Source organism: Brachionichthys hirsutus, unplaced genomic scaffold, assembly GCF_040956055.1.
Source record: "Brachionichthys hirsutus isolate HB-005 unplaced genomic scaffold, CSIRO-AGI_Bhir_v1 contig_143, whole genome shotgun sequence".
Lineage (NCBI taxonomy): Eukaryota > Metazoa > Chordata > Actinopteri > Lophiiformes > Brachionichthyidae > Brachionichthys > Brachionichthys hirsutus.
The window spans coordinates 15,001-36,356 of record NW_027180518.1 but is presented as its reverse complement, the minus strand read 5'-3'; the positions used below and the strand labels follow the sequence as shown (position 1 = coordinate 36,356).

General features: G+C 48.0%; 1 protein-coding gene across 2 annotated transcripts in view; it reads left to right on the top strand.

Moving 5' to 3' along the window:
* Positions 1 to 800: 800 nt before the first annotated feature.
* LOC137915801 (transcription factor COE3-like) overlaps positions 801 to 21,356 on the top strand; it is a 24,920-nt gene continuing 4,364 nt past the window's right edge. The window contains exons 1-12 of one of the 2 annotated variants that reach the window (XM_068758920.1): positions 801 to 1,055; positions 3,810 to 3,966; positions 4,234 to 4,297; positions 4,419 to 4,474; positions 5,950 to 6,023; positions 7,046 to 7,114; positions 13,033 to 13,114; positions 13,861 to 13,978; positions 16,628 to 16,758; positions 16,885 to 17,011; positions 17,371 to 17,459; positions 19,047 to 19,112. In XM_068758920.1, the coding sequence (XP_068615021.1) occupies positions 934 to 1,055; positions 3,810 to 3,966; positions 4,234 to 4,297; positions 4,419 to 4,474; positions 5,950 to 6,023; positions 7,046 to 7,114; positions 13,033 to 13,114; positions 13,861 to 13,978; positions 16,628 to 16,758; positions 16,885 to 17,011; positions 17,371 to 17,459; positions 19,047 to 19,112 (1,155 nt within the window). In that variant the 5' untranslated portion in view covers positions 801 to 933. Of the gene's footprint in view, positions 1,056 to 3,809; positions 3,967 to 4,233; positions 4,298 to 4,418; positions 4,475 to 5,949; positions 6,024 to 7,045; positions 7,115 to 13,032; positions 13,115 to 13,860; positions 13,979 to 16,624; positions 16,759 to 16,884; positions 17,012 to 17,370; positions 17,460 to 19,046; positions 19,113 to 21,356 lie in introns of both variants that reach the window. The other variant, XM_068758921.1, reaches the window with a different exon arrangement.

Here is a 21,356-nt window from a genome sequence, read left to right as displayed (position 1 = left end):
TAGCTAAGAATTAGCCTAACGATAATTGGACGCTTCATCTGACGGAATGTTTAAAGCCTGCTGTTACATTTAGGGCGTGTCTTTGTCCATTGCGAGGACAAGCCCCGCCTCCAAACACCTGATGCGTGATTCAGGTGTTTGACACTCGACTCCATGGCTCCTTCAGGCATCACATGACAGATGAGAGAGCGAGCGAGAGAGAGAGAGAGAGAGAGGAGAACCCTTGTGCAGTCATTAACTCTCTCTGGTTGGTCGGTTGGAGGGCCCGCCTCCTCCCTCTCTCCCCTTTTATCTTTTCCTTCCCTTTCTCCTGACACACACACCTCTCCTCTCCTTATACAGTTAGGCTCCTCCCCCCACTGTGATGTCGTCAACACGAGGAGGAAGACCCGTGGGGTTTTTGGGTTTTTGCGTCCAGTCCTGTGGGGCCGCAGGGCTGAGAGTTTCTCCTCTGCTCCTCATCCCTCCATCACTGGCCTCGCTCTCTCCTCGTATCTCCTCTTCTCTTTAGGGAAAAGAAAAAAGACTCTTTACTCGCGCTCGATTCGCCGTCCGGAGTCGAATTCTTCCCCTCGTTTTCTCGTCCTCCTGAGGATTTTATTTCTCTTTTTTCCTCCTCCTTTCTTTTCTTTCACAGACTGAGATTTAAAAAATCCTTTCAAATAAACTCAGGAGTCAAACGTTAAAAAACACAAAGTTGTTCTGTTGAATAAAACTCCCGCCTTTTCTTCTCCTTCTGTTTCTTCCTTTTTCTTTTCTCTTTTTTTCCTTTTTGGGCGTCGTTCCGTTCCGATGCCGATGAAGAACCCGTCGGCCAACCACAAGTCTTTGATCCTGTAGCCTGGACTTTTCTTCTTCTTGATCTTCCCTCTGCGGTCCCCTGGTTGTGCGGCGGCGGCGGCGGCGGCGGACGGAGCGGCGGGGCCCCCGGACATGTTCGGGATCCAGGACAACCTGCCCCGCGGGGCCACGGCCACCATGAAGGAGGAGCCGCTGGCGGTCCGCTCCTGGATGCACTCGGCCGGCGTGGTGGATGCCAACACGGCGGCTCAGAGGTAAACTTGCTGCCGGCCCCAGAGGCATTCTGGGAGCTGTAGTCCCAGGGGACCATCACTCCGATCAGTTCAGAAATGTCTGATCTATTCTGAGGAGAATCCCAGCAGATTCTAGATAATTAGCCTTTTTCGTGTTCGGAGGAAGATAAGCATTAATTCAGCCTCCAGTAAATCCTTTAAATGTTTGTTTTGTTCACGTCCGTTGTTAAACGAACGTTAAGTCGACCGAAGGTCACGCCGAAATGTTCTGACATCAGAGACCAACGTTAATAAATCACCAAAGGGATTCATTCCATCATTGAATTCAAATTAGAATTAAAGGATGAGAAAAGATTTCTCAAGGCAGTGATTTAATATCAAAAATATGACGAGATGAAAAAAGTAAAACTAGATCGTTATAACATTATTATTACGCGTTAACTTACATCTTTATTAACAAAACGAAAAATCAAGTTAAATCAAATATAGAAAATTCTGCTTAATGTTGTATGCGTGTTTCTAATAGCGTGTTTCTAATACCGTGTTTCTAATAGCGTGTTTCTAATAGCGTGTTTCTAGTAGCGTGTTTCTAATAGCGTGTTTCTAATAGCGTGTTTCTAATAGCGTGTTTCTAATAGCGTGTTTCTAGTAGCGTGTTTCTAGTAGCGTGTTTATGTGACAAAATAATTTGATCATCATCATCAGTGAAAAAATAAATACATTTTAATGTCCATAAAACATCTGGATAAATTCCTGACCTGATTCTTGAATTGGCAGATTTATTATCACACCTGAATGATGAAGACTCCTCTTCTTCCTCGAGTTTCACTCTTTTCTCCTTCAATCTTCTCCGTCAAATATTTTTTACTATTTTTAATGTTTGACAATAAAAGTTATTTTGAATAATTTGACTGAATAGATAACGGTCTTTAAGTCGTCGCCCCCTCGCCCGTTAAACCGACCGTTCTTTGTCTTTGTTTGACTGAAATCGGGCGGCGGGTAGGATGCACCTGAAGCAGGTGGTTTCAAACCCACAACCTCTGACTGACAGCCGATCGCTCGAGTCACAACGCCGCCGCCGCCACCGCCGCCGCCTAAAGCCGTTATCTGGGAGGACGGATTTCATCGGAAGCAGAGAAATGAAGAATGTTGTTTCCTGTTAAAAGAGGAATTATTAACATTTAAAATCAGCTTTTAAAAGTCTCAGGAAATAGAAAGAAATAATCCGTAACCTATTGATCAGATGGGGATCAATGCAGACACTTCTGTTGATCGGAATGATGAAGATGATGAGTTCTGATCAGTTTGAGTTTCAGACAGACCGATAAATGATGTCAATAAAAACGGCAGGAGCGTTTGTTTGCGTTTCACCAGGAAGCCGAGGCGCTTCCAGCCGGGTGGAGGTTAGCGCCTCCTCACCATTTATTCCTGATCAGACACGAAGGCCTTTTCATTCTCGGCTACTTTCTGTTGATTGGATGAAACTATTGATTATTATTGGATGTCGGAAATGAGTGGCGTGCTGAAGAACCGTTAATCCTTCTTCAGAGCATTTGATTTGAATGAAGGTTGAAAATGATCCCGTTGAAGATTTAAGTGATTCTATTGATCACAGACAGTCGAAAGGGTTTTCCAACGTATTCCTAACATTGCTAAAGTCGTCGTCATGGAAACATCAAAATGCAGCAAAACCTTTCAAGATGCCTTTAACAGCACACGATTCTCATTATTCTGGTTCAGACACGGAGAAATTCATCAGCACCCACAGATAAATTGATCAATGGATTGGATTGGAGTCTTTAAAGTCGCTTTCACACTAGGCTGTTTGGTCCGCTTTAAACGGACCAGAGTTCGTTTCCTCGGATGGTCCGCTTTGTTTGGGCAGGTGTGAAAGCTCATCCGAACTCTGGTTCGGGCCAAACAAGCAAATTCCAGTCCGCCTGAGAACGTGGGTTCGGTTCGTATCGGTGTGAAAGCTCACCGGACCAGACCCAGGACCAGGTACGTAGTGACGCCATACGAAGCGCATCTAGGGGAGAGGAAGTACAGCACGCACTCCAAAGGGGAGAGGGCGGGACTTCCCCTCCTACTTTGTCCAATCGACGAGCGTCCCGTTCAACCGTGTGATGCTGCTCAGAAAGTTCGGTTCTTTTTAGAAATCACCGTTGAAAGCAGAACCGGAACAAGTCATAAATGCAACAATGTTGCGACTTTCAGCTCCCCAATCGAACCGAGTCTGAACCGAGTCTGAACCGAGTCCGCTTGGTCCGGTGTGAAAACGACTTAAGACATAGAACGTTTGATTCATGCCATCAGGAAGCGCCCCCCATCTTTGGGTCCAGGTCCCTGAAGCTGAAACCCAGACGGCCAAAAGGAGGTGGAGCTAACATCCCAAAATAAAAACCAACAATGTGCAACGCAACGGGGAGCAGGCCAGAACTAAAACTCCAAAAACATCACGGAGAAAGATTCTTCTGAGACGGGATGCTAACGAGTCACAGGAGGAACCGGTCAGCTGACCCGGAGGTCGTCCAAACTGAGGCGGGAGGTGACCAGAACAATGAACCATAATCCTGTGTCTCAACCTAAACCCTGGACCCAAACCCAGACCCAGAACCTGAAACTTAATCCTGAGTCTAAACCTAAGCCTAAACCCTGAACCTGAGCCTGACCATGGACCGTTGGAAATGCTTGAATTTTGTTTGTTGATTGTTGGTGGAGGTTCTAAGACGCTGACTCTCTGTGACGTTTGTTCTGTTCGTTTGTGTGTCTCAGTGGGGTGGGGTTAGCCCGTGCCCACTTTGAGAAGCAGCCTCCATCCAACCTGAGGAAGTCCAACTTCTTTCACTTTGTTCTGGCAATGTACGACCGGCAGGGTCAGCCGGTGGAGATCGAACGCACCACCTACGTTGACTTTGTGGAGAAAGAGAAGGTGAGAGGAGCTCGGACACAAATCAAACTCAACCACGTTAAAGCTGACTTAGCGCCGCCCCTGCAGGTAAACACAGGTAACTGAATGATGTCTGAGCTTTAAGGCAGTCTGATGAACTCACGCTGACAAAGCAAAAATATCAGTGTCATTAGATTTTAAATCTTCAGCCGGGTGGAGCTAAACTCACACAGAATAAACTCACACAGTGCCCAGGTGTGGAAAATGAACACACCCATCAGGCTGTTGAATTAATGTCTTTGTGTCCAGGAGCCAACGGGAGAAAAAACGAACAACGGGATTCACTACAAGCTCCAGCTGCTCTACAGCAACGGTGGGTGTGTTTGATTTAAGACGCGGAAATACTCGTTATAGATTTTAATGATTGATGCCAACTCCTTCAAAATCATCAAATAAATGTTGATAAAGGTGTGTGTGTGTGTGTGCTCGTGCAGGAGTGAGAACTGAGCAGGATCTCTACGTCCGGCTGATCGACTCCATGACCAAACAGGTGATATTGATTATCAGGTTATCAGTAGGAAGCTGTTTTCCTCAGCTGTCTACTGATAACAGAGATTCCAAAATAAGAGCATGACCGAAAACACAACAGCAAATTAATAATAAAGATGAAACGATCATTGTAAACTAATAATAACCCAATAAAATTACAAAATTAAATAATTTAAAAAGCATTTAATGAATGCATTAGGCAGGGCAAAAATGTACAGTGTTTGCAGCGCCCCCCACAGGTGCCAGTAGTCCCTACACTGACAATGAGTCTGAATGGAAGAACAGTTCAGACGTTTCTCAGTCCAGCAGACATTCTGGAGTTTTTCACAGAACAGACGAGTTCCAAAGATTCCAAAGACTCCCAAAGAAAGACTCCCAAAGAAAGACTCCCAAAGGAAAGACTGCCAAGGAAAGACTGCCAAGGAAAGACTCCCAAGGAAAGACTCCCAAGGAAAGACTCCCAAGGAAAGACTCCCAAGGAAAGACTCCCAAGGAAAGACTCCCAAAGGAAAGACTCCCAAAGGAAAGACACCCAAGGAAAGACTCCCAAGGAAAGACACCCAAGGAAAGACTCCCAAGGAAAGACTCCCAAGGAAAGACTCCCAAGGAAAGACTCCCAAGGAAAGACTCCCAAAGGAAAGACTCCCAAAGGAAAGACACCCAAGGAAAGACTCCCAAGGAAAGACTCCCAAAGAAAGACTCCCAATGAAAGACTCCAAAGATTCCAAAAGAAGACTCCAAAGACCCCTAAATATTTGAAGGAAAGGATGATCAAGGACAAATAAGTGAAAAAAACAAAAAGCCTTGGACTGGTCCCCACATCCAGACCTGACTGAATTGGTTAGGGTCCTCCTTGGCCCTGGGTGGATGGATGTGGAGGATAATGAACATGTTGCGTCTTGTCTGCCGTCTGCCTACGACAGTCTCTGATCTCCATCTGTTCTGAAACCAGCCGTTGTCTCTTCTTCATGACTGATGGTTTCACTTTCCTGGGACTGAAAGTGAAACTGAATCAACCGGACCGCTCCAAAAGATTTTAGGAGATCTTTGAACTTTGAACCAACCAACCAACCAACCCTGTTCTCTAGCTTGACATTTGAAAGTCTGAGAATGATCATCAAAGACTCCAAAAGACTGTGCATTGAACTCTGTTTCCTGAAGGGGGCGCTAGCAGAGTTGAATATCATCATTGAGCTCTGTCGTATACAGCAGTTGACGTTTTTAGGTCTAACGAGCGTGCCCGTGTGATCCTCTTTGTGAAAAGGGCTTTTTATTCATTCAGTTCCAGCTGTTCAATACGAATATCTGCAGACTGCAGCTGTAATAAAACATTCAGAGGATCAAATGTTTGCTCACATCACACTGCTACGCCAGCTAATAGCTAATAATGACTCCTAATTGAGAGGAATGAAACGAGGCTGCAGGGAAAATATATTTAGTCAAATAGCAGCGCCACTCATCACACCTGTGTTTCAGGCAATCATCTACGAGGGCCAGGACAAGAATCCAGAGATGTGCCGAGTTCTGCTGACTCATGAGATCATGTGCAGGTAGGAACATCTGTAGTACGCGTAGTACAACAACTACTACGCATGTGCAAAAGAGTATTCACGGGTTTGAGGAGGACCAGGGCCAATGGTTACCTACCGGATTAGAAGGTCCTGGACCTCAAATGGATGTCGTTTGCTTGGACCATCCAGGTGCACCAAGTCTAGAGATCCATATAGGTATCACACCACCTATAGATATCAGCTACAGAACACGCCACCTATAGATTTCAGCTACAGAACACACCACCTATAGATATCAGCTACAGAACACGCCACCTATAGATTTCAGCTACAGAACACACCACCTATAGATATCAGCTACAGAACACGCCACCTATAGATATCAGCTACAGAACACGCCACCTATAGATATCAGCTACAGAACACGCCACCTATAGATATCAGCTACAGAACACGCCACCTATAGATATCAGCTACAGAACACGCCACCTATAGATATCAGCCATAGAACACGCCACCTATAGATATCAGCCATAGAACACGCCACCTATAGATATCAGCTACAGAACACGCCACCTATAGATTTCAGCTACAGAACACGCCACCTATAGATATCAGCTACAGAACACGCCACCTATAGATATCAGCTACAGAACACGCCACCTATAGATATCGGCCATAGAACACGCCACCTATAGATATCAGCTACAGAACACGCCACCTATAGATATCAGCTACAGAACACGCCACCTATAGATATCAGCTACAGAACACGCCACCTATAGATATCAGCTACAGAACACGCCACCTATAGATATCAGCTACAGAACACGCCACCTATAGATATCAGCCATAGAACACGCCACCTATAGATATCAGCTATAGAGTATTGCTACAGTGTTCTGTAGTACAATGGTCTGTAGTGCTAGTCCTGTGTTCGGTAGTACCAGTACTGCTGTAAACCTGGTATTGCAGTAACGAAGCGTGGACCTGTCTCCCACGCTGACAGGTGAGTGACGGCTGTCTCTCATTGGTTGTTATTCTGTCTGTGTCTTTGTCAGTCGCTGCTGTGATAAGAAGAGCTGTGGAAACAGAAACGAAACGCCGTCGGACCCGGTCATCATTGACAGGTACCCCCCCCCCCCCCCCCACACACACACGGACATCACCACTGTTCCGGTTCTGTGATGTTATGATGTCATAATGCTACGCTCGCAGTCACAAACATCCTGCCGGGTCACAATCCTGTCATGACTTTATTTTCAACGTGTCGTTTTCAGATTTCAGAACATAAATAATAAATCAGCTGTTTCCTCTGAAGTAGGTCACGTTTAGTCCCGGTTGGGTCTGCGTGACCCGTGACCCGTGACCCGGGACAGGCCCAGAACGTTTTCTCAACACTTCGATCGAGATTTAAAATGTAGTAATAAAAACAAGTAATTTAGATGTTAAATGTATTAGTTAATACTTTAAAATCTCTGATCAGGATCTATTTTATAATGATTCCCAAATCATCTTTGATGAATGTAATGTAATACAAAATGCCGGATTGGTCCACCTGAACAAGCAGCTGATTGGAGCCACTCACCTGTGGTCTTTATTGATGCTCCATCAACCCAGTACGGCATCGCTGCACCAGTATGCTGAACTGGTCCCGCTCAGGCTGCTCCTCCTCTCCCATGAGGAGTCATGCACTCTCCTCTTCACCTCCCCCTCGTCCTCCCCCAGAGGATTACCGGTACTCTCTTTCTTCTCTGAGGCTGTGAAGGATGGATGAATGGATGATAGATGGATGCATCCAGACAGATGGAGGCGGAGCCTGTTGCTTTACCTTTGGCGTGTCTCTCGTGGACAGACCTGGCAAACTATTTGTCCTTGTTTCGTTTCATGTCCTGTTCTGTCTCTGCTCTGCGTGGGACATCATATGGACGGTGAGGGTCAACATGATGGACGTGTCAATGTTTGAACTCTGCCCTCAGTAAGGCCTCGCAGGTCAGATCGTGTCTCGATCTGTCGTCTTCTTCCGCCTGATGATGATGATGATGATGATGATGATAGCCGACTATCCTTTGCTCTGAATACCAGATGTGAACTTTTTTGGAGAGAGGTCCCAGCGTCTCTGGTGTCTGCAGCAAAGGATTATGGGAGGGCGAGGCGCCGTCAATCATGTGGGGGGGGTTGGTCTCTCAGGCTGCAGGGTGACTGACAGCAGAATAATGTTCGGGGTCCCAGAGCCCCCGCCCTGCTAAATGTTAAATGTATGAATGGAGAACGGAATATTTCTCTTCCTGGGAGGAGCCTGAACGCACCATCTGCAGCTCCTCCTCCTCCTTTGTTGTAACTCCTATCAGCGTCTTCCGGAGGACCATTATGTCCAATTAGCGGATGCTCTCTAGCGACACATAGTGGCTGGAGGACCGGCGGCTAGCTGTAGCTACCATCAAGCTAAGGGGAGGAAATGCTGGAACGCCTCCTCCTCCTCGCTGCTGTGATGAAGGAGGAGTTATCTGTTTTAATTTGCTTCAGAGAGACATGACGGACTCCTCATTATCTAATGCCATTATCTCCTCCTCCTCCTCCTCCTCCTCTTCACATATCAAAGTCTGGAGATCCAGGAAAAGATTATCCATGCCTGGAAAACATTTCTGCGTGTGCATGTGCGTGTGCGTGTGTGTGCGTGTGTGTGTGTGTGCGTGTGTGTGCGTGTGTGTGCGTGTGCGTGTGTGTGCGTGTGTGTGTGTGCGTGTGCGTGCGTCAGTGATTGACAGCTGACATTAAGATGTTTAGCAGTAAAATGTCAAAGTCTGAATCCGCCTAGCTTTTTGACCCCGTCTGTCTGCCGTAGGAGGAAGTTAAATCAGACACGAATCATAAATACATGTTTAGATCATAAGAAGAATCACAAGTTATTGATAAAGAGCTAATCAATGAAAGAAAAGAGATAACTAGTGTAACCCCTGCCAAAGCTGTCATCAATAAAAGTAGAGCAATCAGGAAATAGTACAACCAAAGGATTCCTCTGAGTATTGATCACTGAATTCAGTAATGGCCTCAAATTTAAATACAAGATAAAGAACACAACTATTGGTGTGTAGGTGTGTGTGTGTAGGCGTGCGTGTGTGTGCGTGTGGGTAGGTGTGTGTGTGTGTGTGCGTGTAGTTGATAATTATCTCCGTGTTCTAACCTGCTGCTGATTGGAATTAACAAAAAACCTGTAACACCATTTGGTGTTAATTAGAACGACAGGCCTGAACACACACACACACACACACACACACACACACACACACAGCTACACGTGAGTCTCTTCAAACCAGATGAAACTTTATTGAACAAAGAACAGAAAACATCTCAGAGTTTCAATCCTGGAGGATGTCGTCTCGTCTGGTCACATGATCCAGCTTGATGATGTCATCATGGCGTTGTCTTGATTGTCTATGCAGTAAATTAGTTTGATGTTTAGAACGGGCCAGAAGGCGAACACACGATCAGAACACGGAGGGGCGTGTAATTGCTCCAATTACAGCAAAGGTCAGAGGTCATCATGCTGATCATGGTGTGTGTGTGTGTGTGTGTGTGTGTGTGTTTACGGCCACTGCTGAGATGATGGATTTTAGTTTGAAACCACAACAAATCATGTAGCTCCTCCCCCACAGGTGTATTTAATTAATAGTTTTAATTTAACAATTGAACTTTTCTGTGTTGTGTAAATACATGAATGGATGAAACCGTTCAGGAGGGTTTGTCGGGTTCTGGGTTCTGCTCCAGAAACCAAATCCAGTGAACCCGAGTTCAACGTGTAACCATGGAAACAATACAACGGTGTCTGCTCCAGAACCAGGCAGCTGATCCAGAACCTGTAGGCGGTTCTGTTAACATCCTGGGAAGCTGCTGAACATGGAGATCTAGAATCCGATTGGATGAAGTTAAACATGTGACCATTACAGCCAGAGAGAAACTGTTGCTGTCTGCTCTCCATCAGCTCCAAGTTACAATGGGAGCTGATGGGGCTGTTGGTCGGAGGTCCTGTTGGGGTCCTGTTGGAGGTCCTGTTGGAGGTCCTGTTGGAGGCCTGCTGCTCCTCCGTTGGAGGTCCTGTTGGAGGTCCTGTTGGAGGTCCTGCTGCTCCTCCGTTGGAGGTCCTGTTGGAGGTCCTGTTGGAGGTCCTGCTGCTCCTCCGTTGGAGGTCCTGTTGGAGGTCCTGCTGCTCCTCCGTTGGAGGTCCTGTTGGTGGTCCTGCTGCTCCTCCGTTGGAGGTCCTGTTGGAGGTCCTGCTGCTCCTCCGTTGGAGGTCCTGTTGGAGGTCCTGTTGGAGGTCCTGCTGCTCCTCCGTTGGAGGTCCTGTTGGAGGTCCTGCTGCTCCTCCGTTGGAGGTCCTGTTGGAGGTCCTGCTGCTCCTCCGTTGGAGGTCCTGTTGGAGGTCCTGCTGCTCCTCCGTTGGAGGTCCTGTTGGTGGTCCTGCTGCTCCTCCGTTGGAGGTCCTGTTGGTGGTCCTGCTGCTCCTCTGTTGGAGGTCCTGTTGGAGGTCCTGCTGCTCCTCCGTTGGAGGTCCTGTTGGAGGTCCTGCTGCTCCTCCGTTGGAGGTTCTGTTGGAGGTCCTGCTGCTCCTCCGTTGGAGGTCCTGTTGGTGGTCCTGCTGCTCCTCCGTTGGAGGTCCTGTTGGTGGTCCTGCTGCTCCTCTGTTGGAGGTCCTGTTGGAGGTCCTGCTGCTCCTCCGTTGGAGGTCCTGTTGGTGGTCCTGCTGCTCCTCCGTTGGAGGTCCTGTTGGTGGTCCTGCTGCTCCTCTGTTGGAGGTCCTGTTGGAGGTCCTGCTGCTCCTCCGTTGGAGGTCCTGTTGGTGGTCCTGCTGCTCCTCCGTTGGAGGTCCTGTTGGTGGTCCTGTTGGAGGTCCTGCTGCTCCTCCGTTGGAGGTCCTGTTGGTGGTCCTGTCTCACGTCCCTAACGTAAAGGAGTCAGTCCGTCTGTCCGTATTTGGATGAGCCGTGTGTTACATTTACCCACAATGCACAGCAGCATGGCTTCATGGCCCCGCTTGTCTATGCTAACTAGCTTAGCCGTACGTTGATGATGTCACCGAGCCAACGCGTGAAACTGGATGCATGTTGCCGAGGAGCCGGAAGCTGTTGTCTGATTGGATAAGGTCTCAGTGATAACCTCTGTCTATCACAGTGACCTCTGACCTCTGAGTCGCTCCTCACACACGCAGCCTTATCGCCGTGGTAACCACCCAGCATCACCTTATCTTCAGACACAGACTCTTGTTATCTCCGCTCTCCCTTTTGTCTCCTCCTCGGAGCAGGAGGTCGTAAATCTCCGTGAGGGACAGATTAAGCTTTCAATTTGTTCTGCGATAAGCAGGGAGCGGCCGACACCCGACACCCTCTCCTCGATTACTGCTCGTATTTACGAGCAGGGAATTAGAACGCATCGCAATTTATCTGCAGGAAGAGCAGAAGTCACGCACACACGCACACGCACGCACGCACACGCACACACACGCTGGTAAAACACACACTGCTGTGGAGTTAATCTGCTCTATGAGGTAGAAAATGTAGTCGCGGTGTGAGGAGGAATTACCCTGACAGTAATGTACTGCACTGAGGGTGTGTGTGTGCGTGTGTGTGTGCGCGTGTGTGCGTGTGTGTGTGTGTGATTTACTCACTGGCAGCAGCTCTGACTGTTACTCTGATCCGAGTCATTTCTCTCTCTCTCTCTGTTAACGTTCATCTTTACTTTATCAGCTGCCATCTTTAAACATTAAACTTTTATTGTGTTCACTTAGTCACCTATTTTACAATCTCATTTCATACACATACGTACATATATACACATATATATACACATACATATACACGTGTATACATATATACTCATATACATATACACACATACATATATACACATATATATACACATATATACACATACATATATACATATATATATATATACATATGTACTCCTGCTGGACAGTCCAGATACTTGTACTCCTGTTGGAGGGTCCAGATACTTGTACTCCTGTTGGAGGGTCCAGATACTTGTACTCCTGTTGGAGGGTCCAGATACTTGTACTCCTGCTGGGAGGGTCCAGATACTTGTACTCCTGTTGGAGGGTCCAGATACTTGTACTCCTGCTGGGAGGGTCCAGATACTTGTACTCCTGTTGGAGGGTCCAGATACTTGTATTCCAGTTGGAGGGTCCAGATACTTGTGCATGAGTACAAGTATCTCTCTACGTCTCTCAGAACTGAAGAAGACTCTTGGATGAAGGTGAAACTTCCACAGGTCCAGCCGGACGGCTGAGAACCTTTTAGACACGAGAATTGATTTACGTGGTAACTATGGTAACATTAATAAAATAATTTGTGTCTTTAATATGTGAAATTACCAAAAGCAGTGATTTGTTTATAATGAACTTTTACAATAATTTTGTCTTAATCTAAAATGTCCTGTATTGATCGCAGGCTGATCATGTTTGTATTTGTATTAGAGGGATTGTTGATCACCTTCTATAACAGAGTATTGGCTGTGTGTGTGTGTGTGTGTGTGTGTGTGTGTTTCAGTTTCGGTGTCAGCACTTTGTCCTTCGGTAGGCTCATTAGAGACGAGCAGCAAGGAATTCTGGGTAATCAATACTGCGGAGACCCTCGGGAGACCAAAAAACACGTCCTGAAAGAGAGTTGTGTCTTTTTTGTCCTTCTGTGTTTACAAGCGGCTGGTATAAACAACGCTGCGATGGACCAATCAGACGACAGCGAGTCACATGACCACAAACACGATAGAGGCAGGCCACAGCTGTAGGCTTCTGTCCTTTAGTGGGGGGGGGCTGACCAACAGACGGCCTCCAGGTTCTGGACTCGGGGTCCAGGATGTGGCCCCCAGTCCAGAGGCTGGTCATGTGACTCAGCCAGCGCTAGCGCCGGCGTTAAGCTAGGAGGATGATGAAGCTGTCGGGCCGGTCCTGATGCTGGGACGGACTGACGGACTGGAGGATGTGCTGGTTACCGTGTCCGTCTGTCCGTCTGTCCGTCTGTCCGTCTGTCTGCAGGTTCTTCTTGAAGTTCTTCCTGAAGTGTAACCAGAACTGTCTGAAGAACGCCGGAAACCCCCGAGACATGAGGAGGTTCCAGGTAAAGCATGAATTCATCTCCCCAAAGGCCAGGCTCCCATAATGCATTGCAGCAGGGCGGCCTGAAGCTTATTGCTTTGCAGATGTGATATGAGAGGTCAGCAGGGGGCGTCTGTCTGTCGTCTGTCTGTCTGTCTGCTCGTCCTTTGTTTTCTCACATTCTGTTTATCCTCACTGAGCGTCCGTCTGCAGGAAGCGTTCAATAAAGACGCTTCCTTCCTTCCCTCCAGCCTACCTCACTTCCTTCCTTCCTCCTTTCCTTCCTCACTTCCTTCGATCCTTCCTTTGCTCCGTCATTCCTTCCTCCTTTCCTTCCTTTGCTCCGTCCTTCCTTTGCTCCTTCCTTCCTTCCTTCAGTGGAAGAAGGAGAATAATAATAATTGATGCTCGAGTTGTGATTTGTAGATCAATCGTCTGACCAGTTATTCTTATTGGACTGAAACATTGAAGATAGGCCACACCCATTATTTAATATGAGAACATTCAGATTAAATAACACGACGGCTCCCCACATGGATTCACTGTGAACAACCAGTGTCTCAATAAAGGTTCATTCAAATCGATAGAAAACACTGCCGGGATGCCTCGCTGATCAATCCTCTAATTATTGATCAGTGACGTATCAGCAGGAGAAGCTGGTCGGGGTGAATAAGCGACAGACTGGGAACCCGCTGCCTCACACAATGCATGCTGGGAAACATTCCATGGCTTAGTGGTCGTTTCTAAATCCCGCTGGTCCTCTTTCAGGTGGTGGTGTCTACAACCGTTAACGTGGACGGCCATGTCCTCGCCGTCTCGGACAACATGTTCGTACACAACAACTCCAAACATGGCCGCCGCGCCCGAAGAATGGACCCCTCTGAAGGTACGCAGGTTTTCTCCAGGTCTTAAAACCTCAAAGCACCATGCATTCTCTAAAACACAAAGAACCCCAGTAAAGTACCCCGAGGAACTCCTGAACCCCAGTAAAGTACCCCGAGGAACTCCTGAACCCCAGTAAAGTACCCCGAGGAACTCCTGAACCCCAGTAAAGTACCCTGAGGAACTCCTGAACCCCAGTAAAGTACCCCGAGGAACTCCTGAACCCCAGTAAAGTACCCTGAGGAACTCCTGAACCCCAGTAAAGTACCCTGAGGAACTCCTGAACCCCAGTAAAGAACCCCCGAGGAACTCCTGAACCCCAGTAAAGTACCCTGAGGAACTCCTGAACCCAGCTGGAGCTGGAGCTGTTCTGTAAACGGTGACGGAAACATTTCGTCGTGTTATAAAGTCCATTTAAGGCGACATCGTGTGGAGGACATGGTGGACCTCAGAGGACGGATCAGAGTTCACCAGGTTCCAGTGTTTCCAGTCTGGACCTCTTGAAGCCTGAACCCGGAGTGAGGGGGGGGGGGGGTGCTCTTTGAACAGAAACCCCCCAGTGGGTTGTGGATGTGAAGACCAGACGCCTCCCGTCCCCAGAGAGGACAGCGTATGTGTGTGTGCCTTTTCGCGGGCCGTTCAACCTCTATAATTGCCCGCCTAATTAAAGACGGTAACCATGGCAACCCCTCCCCACCAGAGCAGCACGGGTCCCGAGGGTTTGAAGGCCCGCTCTCGTTTTACCGTTCTGCATTTCACCACCTTACCGGAGGTAGAGTCTCCAACCGGACCGGACTAGACGGGCAGCAGAGTCCAGGAGTCACACCTGGTTCTGGTCCAGCAGTCTGTAATGGGACAGACGTCACCCCAGCGCCTCGGTGATGTCACCCCAGCGCCTCGGTGATGTCACCCCAGCTCCTCGGTGATGTCATCAACTCTCAAACACTCTTTCATTTCACTTTATAATTAATCTTCAGCTCAACTTGAAAGACGAGAGAATGAAGTCATTACGGCTCGACTGATAAAACACCAATTAAACCAGCCCGAGTGTGTGTGTGTGTGTGTGTGTAGGTGTGTGTAGGTGTGTGTAGGTGTGTGTGTGTGTGTGTGGGGGGGGGGGGTTACCTCATAAAGAGGAAACAGATTGAATGTTTGTCAGTTTTCCTGCATCCATCCATCCATCATTTTATCCTCCTTTCTGACTACGTGAGAGAGGCGGGGTACACCCCGGATGCGTCGCCAGCACATCGTTAGGCCACACACACACCTACGGACAATTGTGAAGTAATCCTTTAATTTGAAGCTAATATAAAATGATTCCACACAGAACATAAGACAGGTACAGAACCCTGAGGAACCCCACGCTGATCCTCAGTGAATGACCCGGTACAGAACCCTGAGGAACCCCACGCTGATCCTCAGTGAATGACCCGGTACAGAACCCTGAGGAACCCCACGCTGATTCTCAGTGAATGACCCGGTACAGAACCCTGAGGAACCCCACGCTGATCCTCAGTGAATGACCCGGTACAGAACCCTGAGGAACCCCACGCTGATCCTCAGTGAATGACCCGGTACAGAACCCTGAGGAACCCCACGCTGATCCTCAGTGAATGACCCGGTACAGAACCCTGAGGAACCCCACGCTGATCCTCAGTGAATGACCCGGTACAGAACCCTGAGGAACCCCACGCTGATCCTCAGTGAATGACCCGGTACAGAACCCTGAGGAACCCCACGCTGATCCTCAGTGAATGACCCGGTACAGAACCCTGAGGAACCCCACGCTGATTCTCAGTGAATGACCCGGTACAGAACCCTGAGGAACCCCACGCTGATCCTCAGTGAATGACCCGGTACAGAACCCTGAGGAACCCCACGCTGATCCTCAGTGAATGACCCGGTACAGAACCCTGAGGAACCCCACGCTGATCCTCAGTGAATGACCCGGTACAGAACCCTGAGGAACCCCACGCTGATCCTCAGTGAATGACCCGGTACAGAACCCTGAGGAACCCCACGCTGATCCTCAGTGAATGACCCGGTACAGAACCCTGAGGAACCCCACGCTGATCCTCAGTGAATGACCCGGTACAGAACCCTGAGGAACCCCACGCTGATCCTCAGTGAATGACCCGGTACAGAACCCTGAGGAACCCCACGCTGATCCTCAGTGAATGACCCGGTACAGAACCCTGAGGAACCCCACGCTGATCCTCAGTGAATGACCCGTTCCTTTAAATATTGCTGATGTCTCGAGGCCCTCCTCTTCCTCGTCTCTACGAATAATACGAAGAGTCAGACTCACAGCAACTCTCTCTCTCTCTCTCTCTCTCTCTGTCCCTCTCTGTCTCTCTGTCTTTCTGTCTCTCTCTCTCTCTTTCTCTCTGTCCCCCTCTCTCTCTGTTTCTCTCTCTCTCTCTGTCTCTGTCTCTGTCTCTGTCCCTCTCTCTCTCTCTGTCCCTCTCTCTCTCGCTGTCTCTCTGTCTGTCCCTCTCTGTCTCTCTGCCTTTCTGTCTCTCTCTCTCTCTCTCTCTCTGTCCCCCTCTCTCTGTTTCTCTCTCTCTCTGTCCCTCTCTCTCTGTCCCTCTCTGTCTTTCTGTCTCTCTCTCTCGCTCTCTCCCCCTCTGTCTCTATGTCTCTCGTCCAGCAGCTACTCCCTGTATTAAAGCCATCAGTCCCAGTGAGGGCTGGACGACGGGGGGGGCGACTGTTATCCTGATCGGAGACAACTTCTTTGACGGACTGCAGGTTGTCTTCGGAACCATGCTGGTCTGGAGTGAGGTATCCTGATCAATAATCAATACAATCAATAACAGCAGTGGTATCTAGCGGCCTACTCTTTATTACATCATATCCTCTCTCTCTGTCTCTCTCCCTCCCCCTCTCGCTCTCTCTCTCTCTCGCTAGTTGATCACCCCTCATGCCATCCGGGTCCAGACGCCCCCCCGCCACATCCCGGGGGTCGTTGAGGTCACGCTGTCCTACAAGTCCAAACAGTTCTGTAAAGGAGCACCTGGGCGGTTTGTTTACACAGGTAAGGTGTCATTTCACTGTGTGAACCTGGACTGCTTCACTGTGGGATTGTTCGGCAGGCAATGACATCACCAATCATTATCACGCTCACACACACACACACACACACACGTGCACCGGTAAACGATGTGAGGACAGCAGAACCAATCAGAGATCAATACACTCATTAATCATGTTGTCTCTGGAATCTAAACCATCCTCTTCCTGGTGTCAGGAGGGCCGGTCAGGTCACATGACCTGGACCAATAGGAGGCCTGCTCTGAAACAGGAGGAGGAAGAGGCGGGTCTACAGAGACCACGTCTGGTTCTCCTGTTTTAATGGCGTGATGACGTCACACTAACTTCCTGTCCCGCCCTCAGCGCTGAACGAACCCACCATCGACTACGGCTTCCAGAGGTTACAGAAGGTCGTCCCCCGTCACCCTGGAGACCCGGAGAGACTGCCCAAGGTACCGACCCGCCCGGGTCTGCGTTCTGGTTGGCTGCTCGCCTCTGATAGTCATCAGCTGTTTGCCTTTGCCTCCTCTTCCTCATGAAATGGTTCCGGACCGGACCGGGGGCCTGGGCCCCCTCTGACTCTGACATCACATCCAATTCGCTCTGGGATTGGTCAGGTGTGAGAAAGTGGGCGGGGCAAACACATTGTCCATTTGAAAGTGTTGAGCGAACCTTTAGAACCCCGGTGAGGAGATGGTCCAGGTTCAGGTTTAGAACCATTGGACCAGAATGTAGCCTGCAACCTAGATCTGAATCTCGTGCCTGGTCCAGATTCAGGTGTGGCCCTGTACCAGATACTGGACCTTGGCCTGGCTTGGATACCGGTTCTGGTTCTGTAGCCTGACCTGGTGCTGGACCTGGTTCTGTGGCCTGACCTGGTACCGGTCCTGGTGCTGGACCTGGTACTGGGTCGGGGTCTTCTACAAACACCACATCTCCAGTTTGTGTTTGGTCTTTGTGACCGGCTGGTGTTGGCTCCTCCCTCCAGCAGCTGTCATGTGACCCGACACGCTGTTAATGAAGATATTTAAAGGACTGACTGCCTGTTGCCCCGCCCTTATCCAGTGACCAATCACAGTCCGGCGCTGTAATGTCATCCAGCAAACCCTGCGTCTTCAATTTCTGGTCTTAAAGTTGTTTCTATGTAAATGAAAAGACAGAACATTTGTCAGTGTTAACCCCCCCCCCCCCCACCCACACACACACACACACACACACACACACACACACACACACACACACACTCCAACAGGAAACACGGTTACATTTGACATGCATGCTCGTAGTGGAGATGATTGAATGAAAGGTAAACTGTGTGTGTGTGTGTGTGTGTGTGTGTGTGTGTGTGTGTGTGTTAAAGCCGATTCGCAAACAAGGAGGTTGAAACAGTCAAATCAGGTAATCAGTGAGTGCAGCCATGTGGCAAGAAAGGAGATTGGCACACACACACGCGCGCACACACACGCGCGCACACACGCACACACACGCACACACACGCACACACACACACACGCGCGCACACACGCACACACACACACACACACACACACAATTATCAGTGTTTTCTTATCAGATTTAAAAAGAGAAATAACTTCTGTGTGTTTTGTTGTTTTTTGTGACATCATCATTTCGTTTTTATTGGCGGTTATTTCTGTTCCGCGTTGGTAGAAAGTCAGCAGCTGATTGGCTGTGGGCGTGAGCGATGACCCGGACAAACAGGTGAAGGTTCAGGACATGCTCTGGTCTGAACTGGGGGGTTACTGGGGGGGGGGGGGCGGGGCAGACTGTAATCATTCATCATGTTTATGAAGGTGCGTTTCCTGCTGATGGAACTCTGTGTCCAGCCTCCAGCTCTATTGCCATGGTAACCTTGTTAATGTGTGTGTGGGAGAGAGGGGCGCTTGTCATGTCGCTGTGAACAATGAAACACGTGTGTGTGTGTGTGTGTGTGTGTGTGTGTGATCAGTGTGCTAACGTTAGCCAATCGTGTTCTTGTTTTATTGTGTTTTATTTGTTTACTCCTCCTCCTCCTCCTCCAGGAGGTGCTGCTGAAGCGGGCCGCTGACCTGGTGGAGGCGCTCTACGGGATGCCCCATAACAACCAGGTAACACACCTGCACACACACTGCAGCAAACATCACACTCACAATGACCTGGACCTGGACCTGGACCTGGACCTGGACCCGGGTCAGACCAAGAGCTTAAGAGTAAACAATAAACCAAGTCGGTGGCAACAGAACTGTCAACTGAGATATATGGACCATTGATTATATTTATTGATGAAATAATGCATTGATTGAATCCTTTTCACCTTCATGGTCCAGTTTTGAAGGTCGGCTTAAGCCCTGAAAGAGATTCTGGAGGCTTTGTTTATTTTCTAGTAAAGACATTTCCATGTCACCGGGACCCTCCTCCTCCTCCTCCTCCTCCTCCTCCTCCAGGTTTATGAGTCAGAACCTCCTGAAACACTTTATATTCCCTCCATCCCCCGACACGCTCCTCAAGACGGGAGTTAATCACCCCCAACGTTCTCCCTGACAATGTGTGGTAACCTTGAACAGAGGTTACAAAGCAGCTTCGGTCCACAACGGTACCGGCCTGTGATCAATAATCAATAACGTATGATCAGAAGAGTCTGACAGAAAAATGTCAAACAGTCAGACCAACTGATAAAAGATCCATTAAGAGGTCAAAGATAAAGTAAAACAACATGTTCTATCCACACAAAACATCACCGAATCACATGATTCTCAGCTGACCAATCAGAAGGTCTTTTGGGATTTGAGCCTCATCCGACTGGAGAAGTCGAACGCGCAAACAACATCCGTCCATGAAGAAAGAAACACTGATAGATAATCCAACACAATCCAGAGCGATTAATCCAAAATCCACAAACAAAGGCAAATCCCAAGAGACGGTCCAAATGTCAACTCCACCAAAGACATGGAGAAGGCTGCACCAGGAAGAGTAAAACAAGAAGCAGGAAGAGTAAAACAAGAAGCAGGAAGAGTAAAACAAGAAGCAGGAAGAGTAAAACAAGAAGCAGGAAGAGTAAAACAAGAAGCAGGAAGAGTAAAACAAGAAGCAGGAAGAGTAAAACAAGAAGCAGGGAGACTAAAACAAGAAGCAGGAAGAGTAAAACAAGAAGCAGGAAGACTAAAACAAGAAGCAGGAAGAGTAAAACAAGAAGCAGGAAGAGTAAAACAAGAAGCAGGAAGAGTAAAACAAGAAGCAGGAAGAGTAAAACAAGAAGCAGGAAGAGTAAAACAAGAAGCAGGAAGAGTAAAACAAGAAGCAGGGAGACTAAAACAAGAAGCAGGAAGAGTAAAACAAGAAGCAGGAAGACTAAAACAAGAAGCAGGAAGAGTAAAACAAGAAGCAGGAAGAGTAAAACAAGAAGCAGGAAGAGTAAAACAAGAAGCAGGAAGAGTAAAACAAGAAGCAGGAAGACTAAAACAAGAAGCAGGAAGAGTAAAACAAGAAGCAGGAAGAGTAAAACAAGAAGCAGGAAGGGTAAAACAAGAAGCAGGAAGAGTAAAACAAGAAGCAGGAAGACTAAAACAAGAAGCAGGAAGAGTAAAACAAGAAGCAGGAAGAGTAAAACAAGAAGCAGGAAGGGTAAAAGAAGAAGCAGGAAGAGTAAAAGAAGAAGCAGGAAGAGTAAAACAAGAAGCAGGAAGACTAAAACAAGAAGCAGGAAGAGTAAAACAAGAAGCAGGAAGAGTAAAACAAGAAGCAGGAAGGGTAAAACAAGAAGCAGGAAGAGTAAAACAAGAAGCAGGAAGACTAAAACAAGAAGCAGGAAGAGTAAAACAAGAAGCAGGAAGAGTAAAACAAGAAGCAGGAAGAGTAAAACAAGAAGCAGGAAGAGTAAAACAAGAAGCAGGAAAGGTAAAGCAAGAAGCAGGAAGAGTAAAGCAAGAAGCAGGAAGACTAAAACAAGAAGCAGGAAGAGTAAAACAAGAAGCAGGAAGAGTAAAACAAGAAGCAGGAAGAGTTAAACAAGAAGCAGGAAGAGTAAAACAAGAAGCAGGAAGGGTAAAACAAGAAGCAGGAAGACTAAAACAAGAAGCAGGAAGAGTAAAACAAGAAGCAGGAAGAGTAAAACAAGAAGCAGGAAGAGTAAAGCAAGAAGCAGGAAGACTAAAACAAGAAGCAGGAAGACTAAAACAAGAAGCAGGAAGACTAAAACAAGAAGCAGGAAGGGTAAAACAAGAAGCAGGAAGAGTAAAACAAGAAGCAGGAAGACTAAAACAAGAAGCAGGAAGACTAAAACAAGAAGCAGGAAGACTAAAACACGAAGCAGGAAGACAGTACATGATAAATACAATACACAGAGTGATGACTTT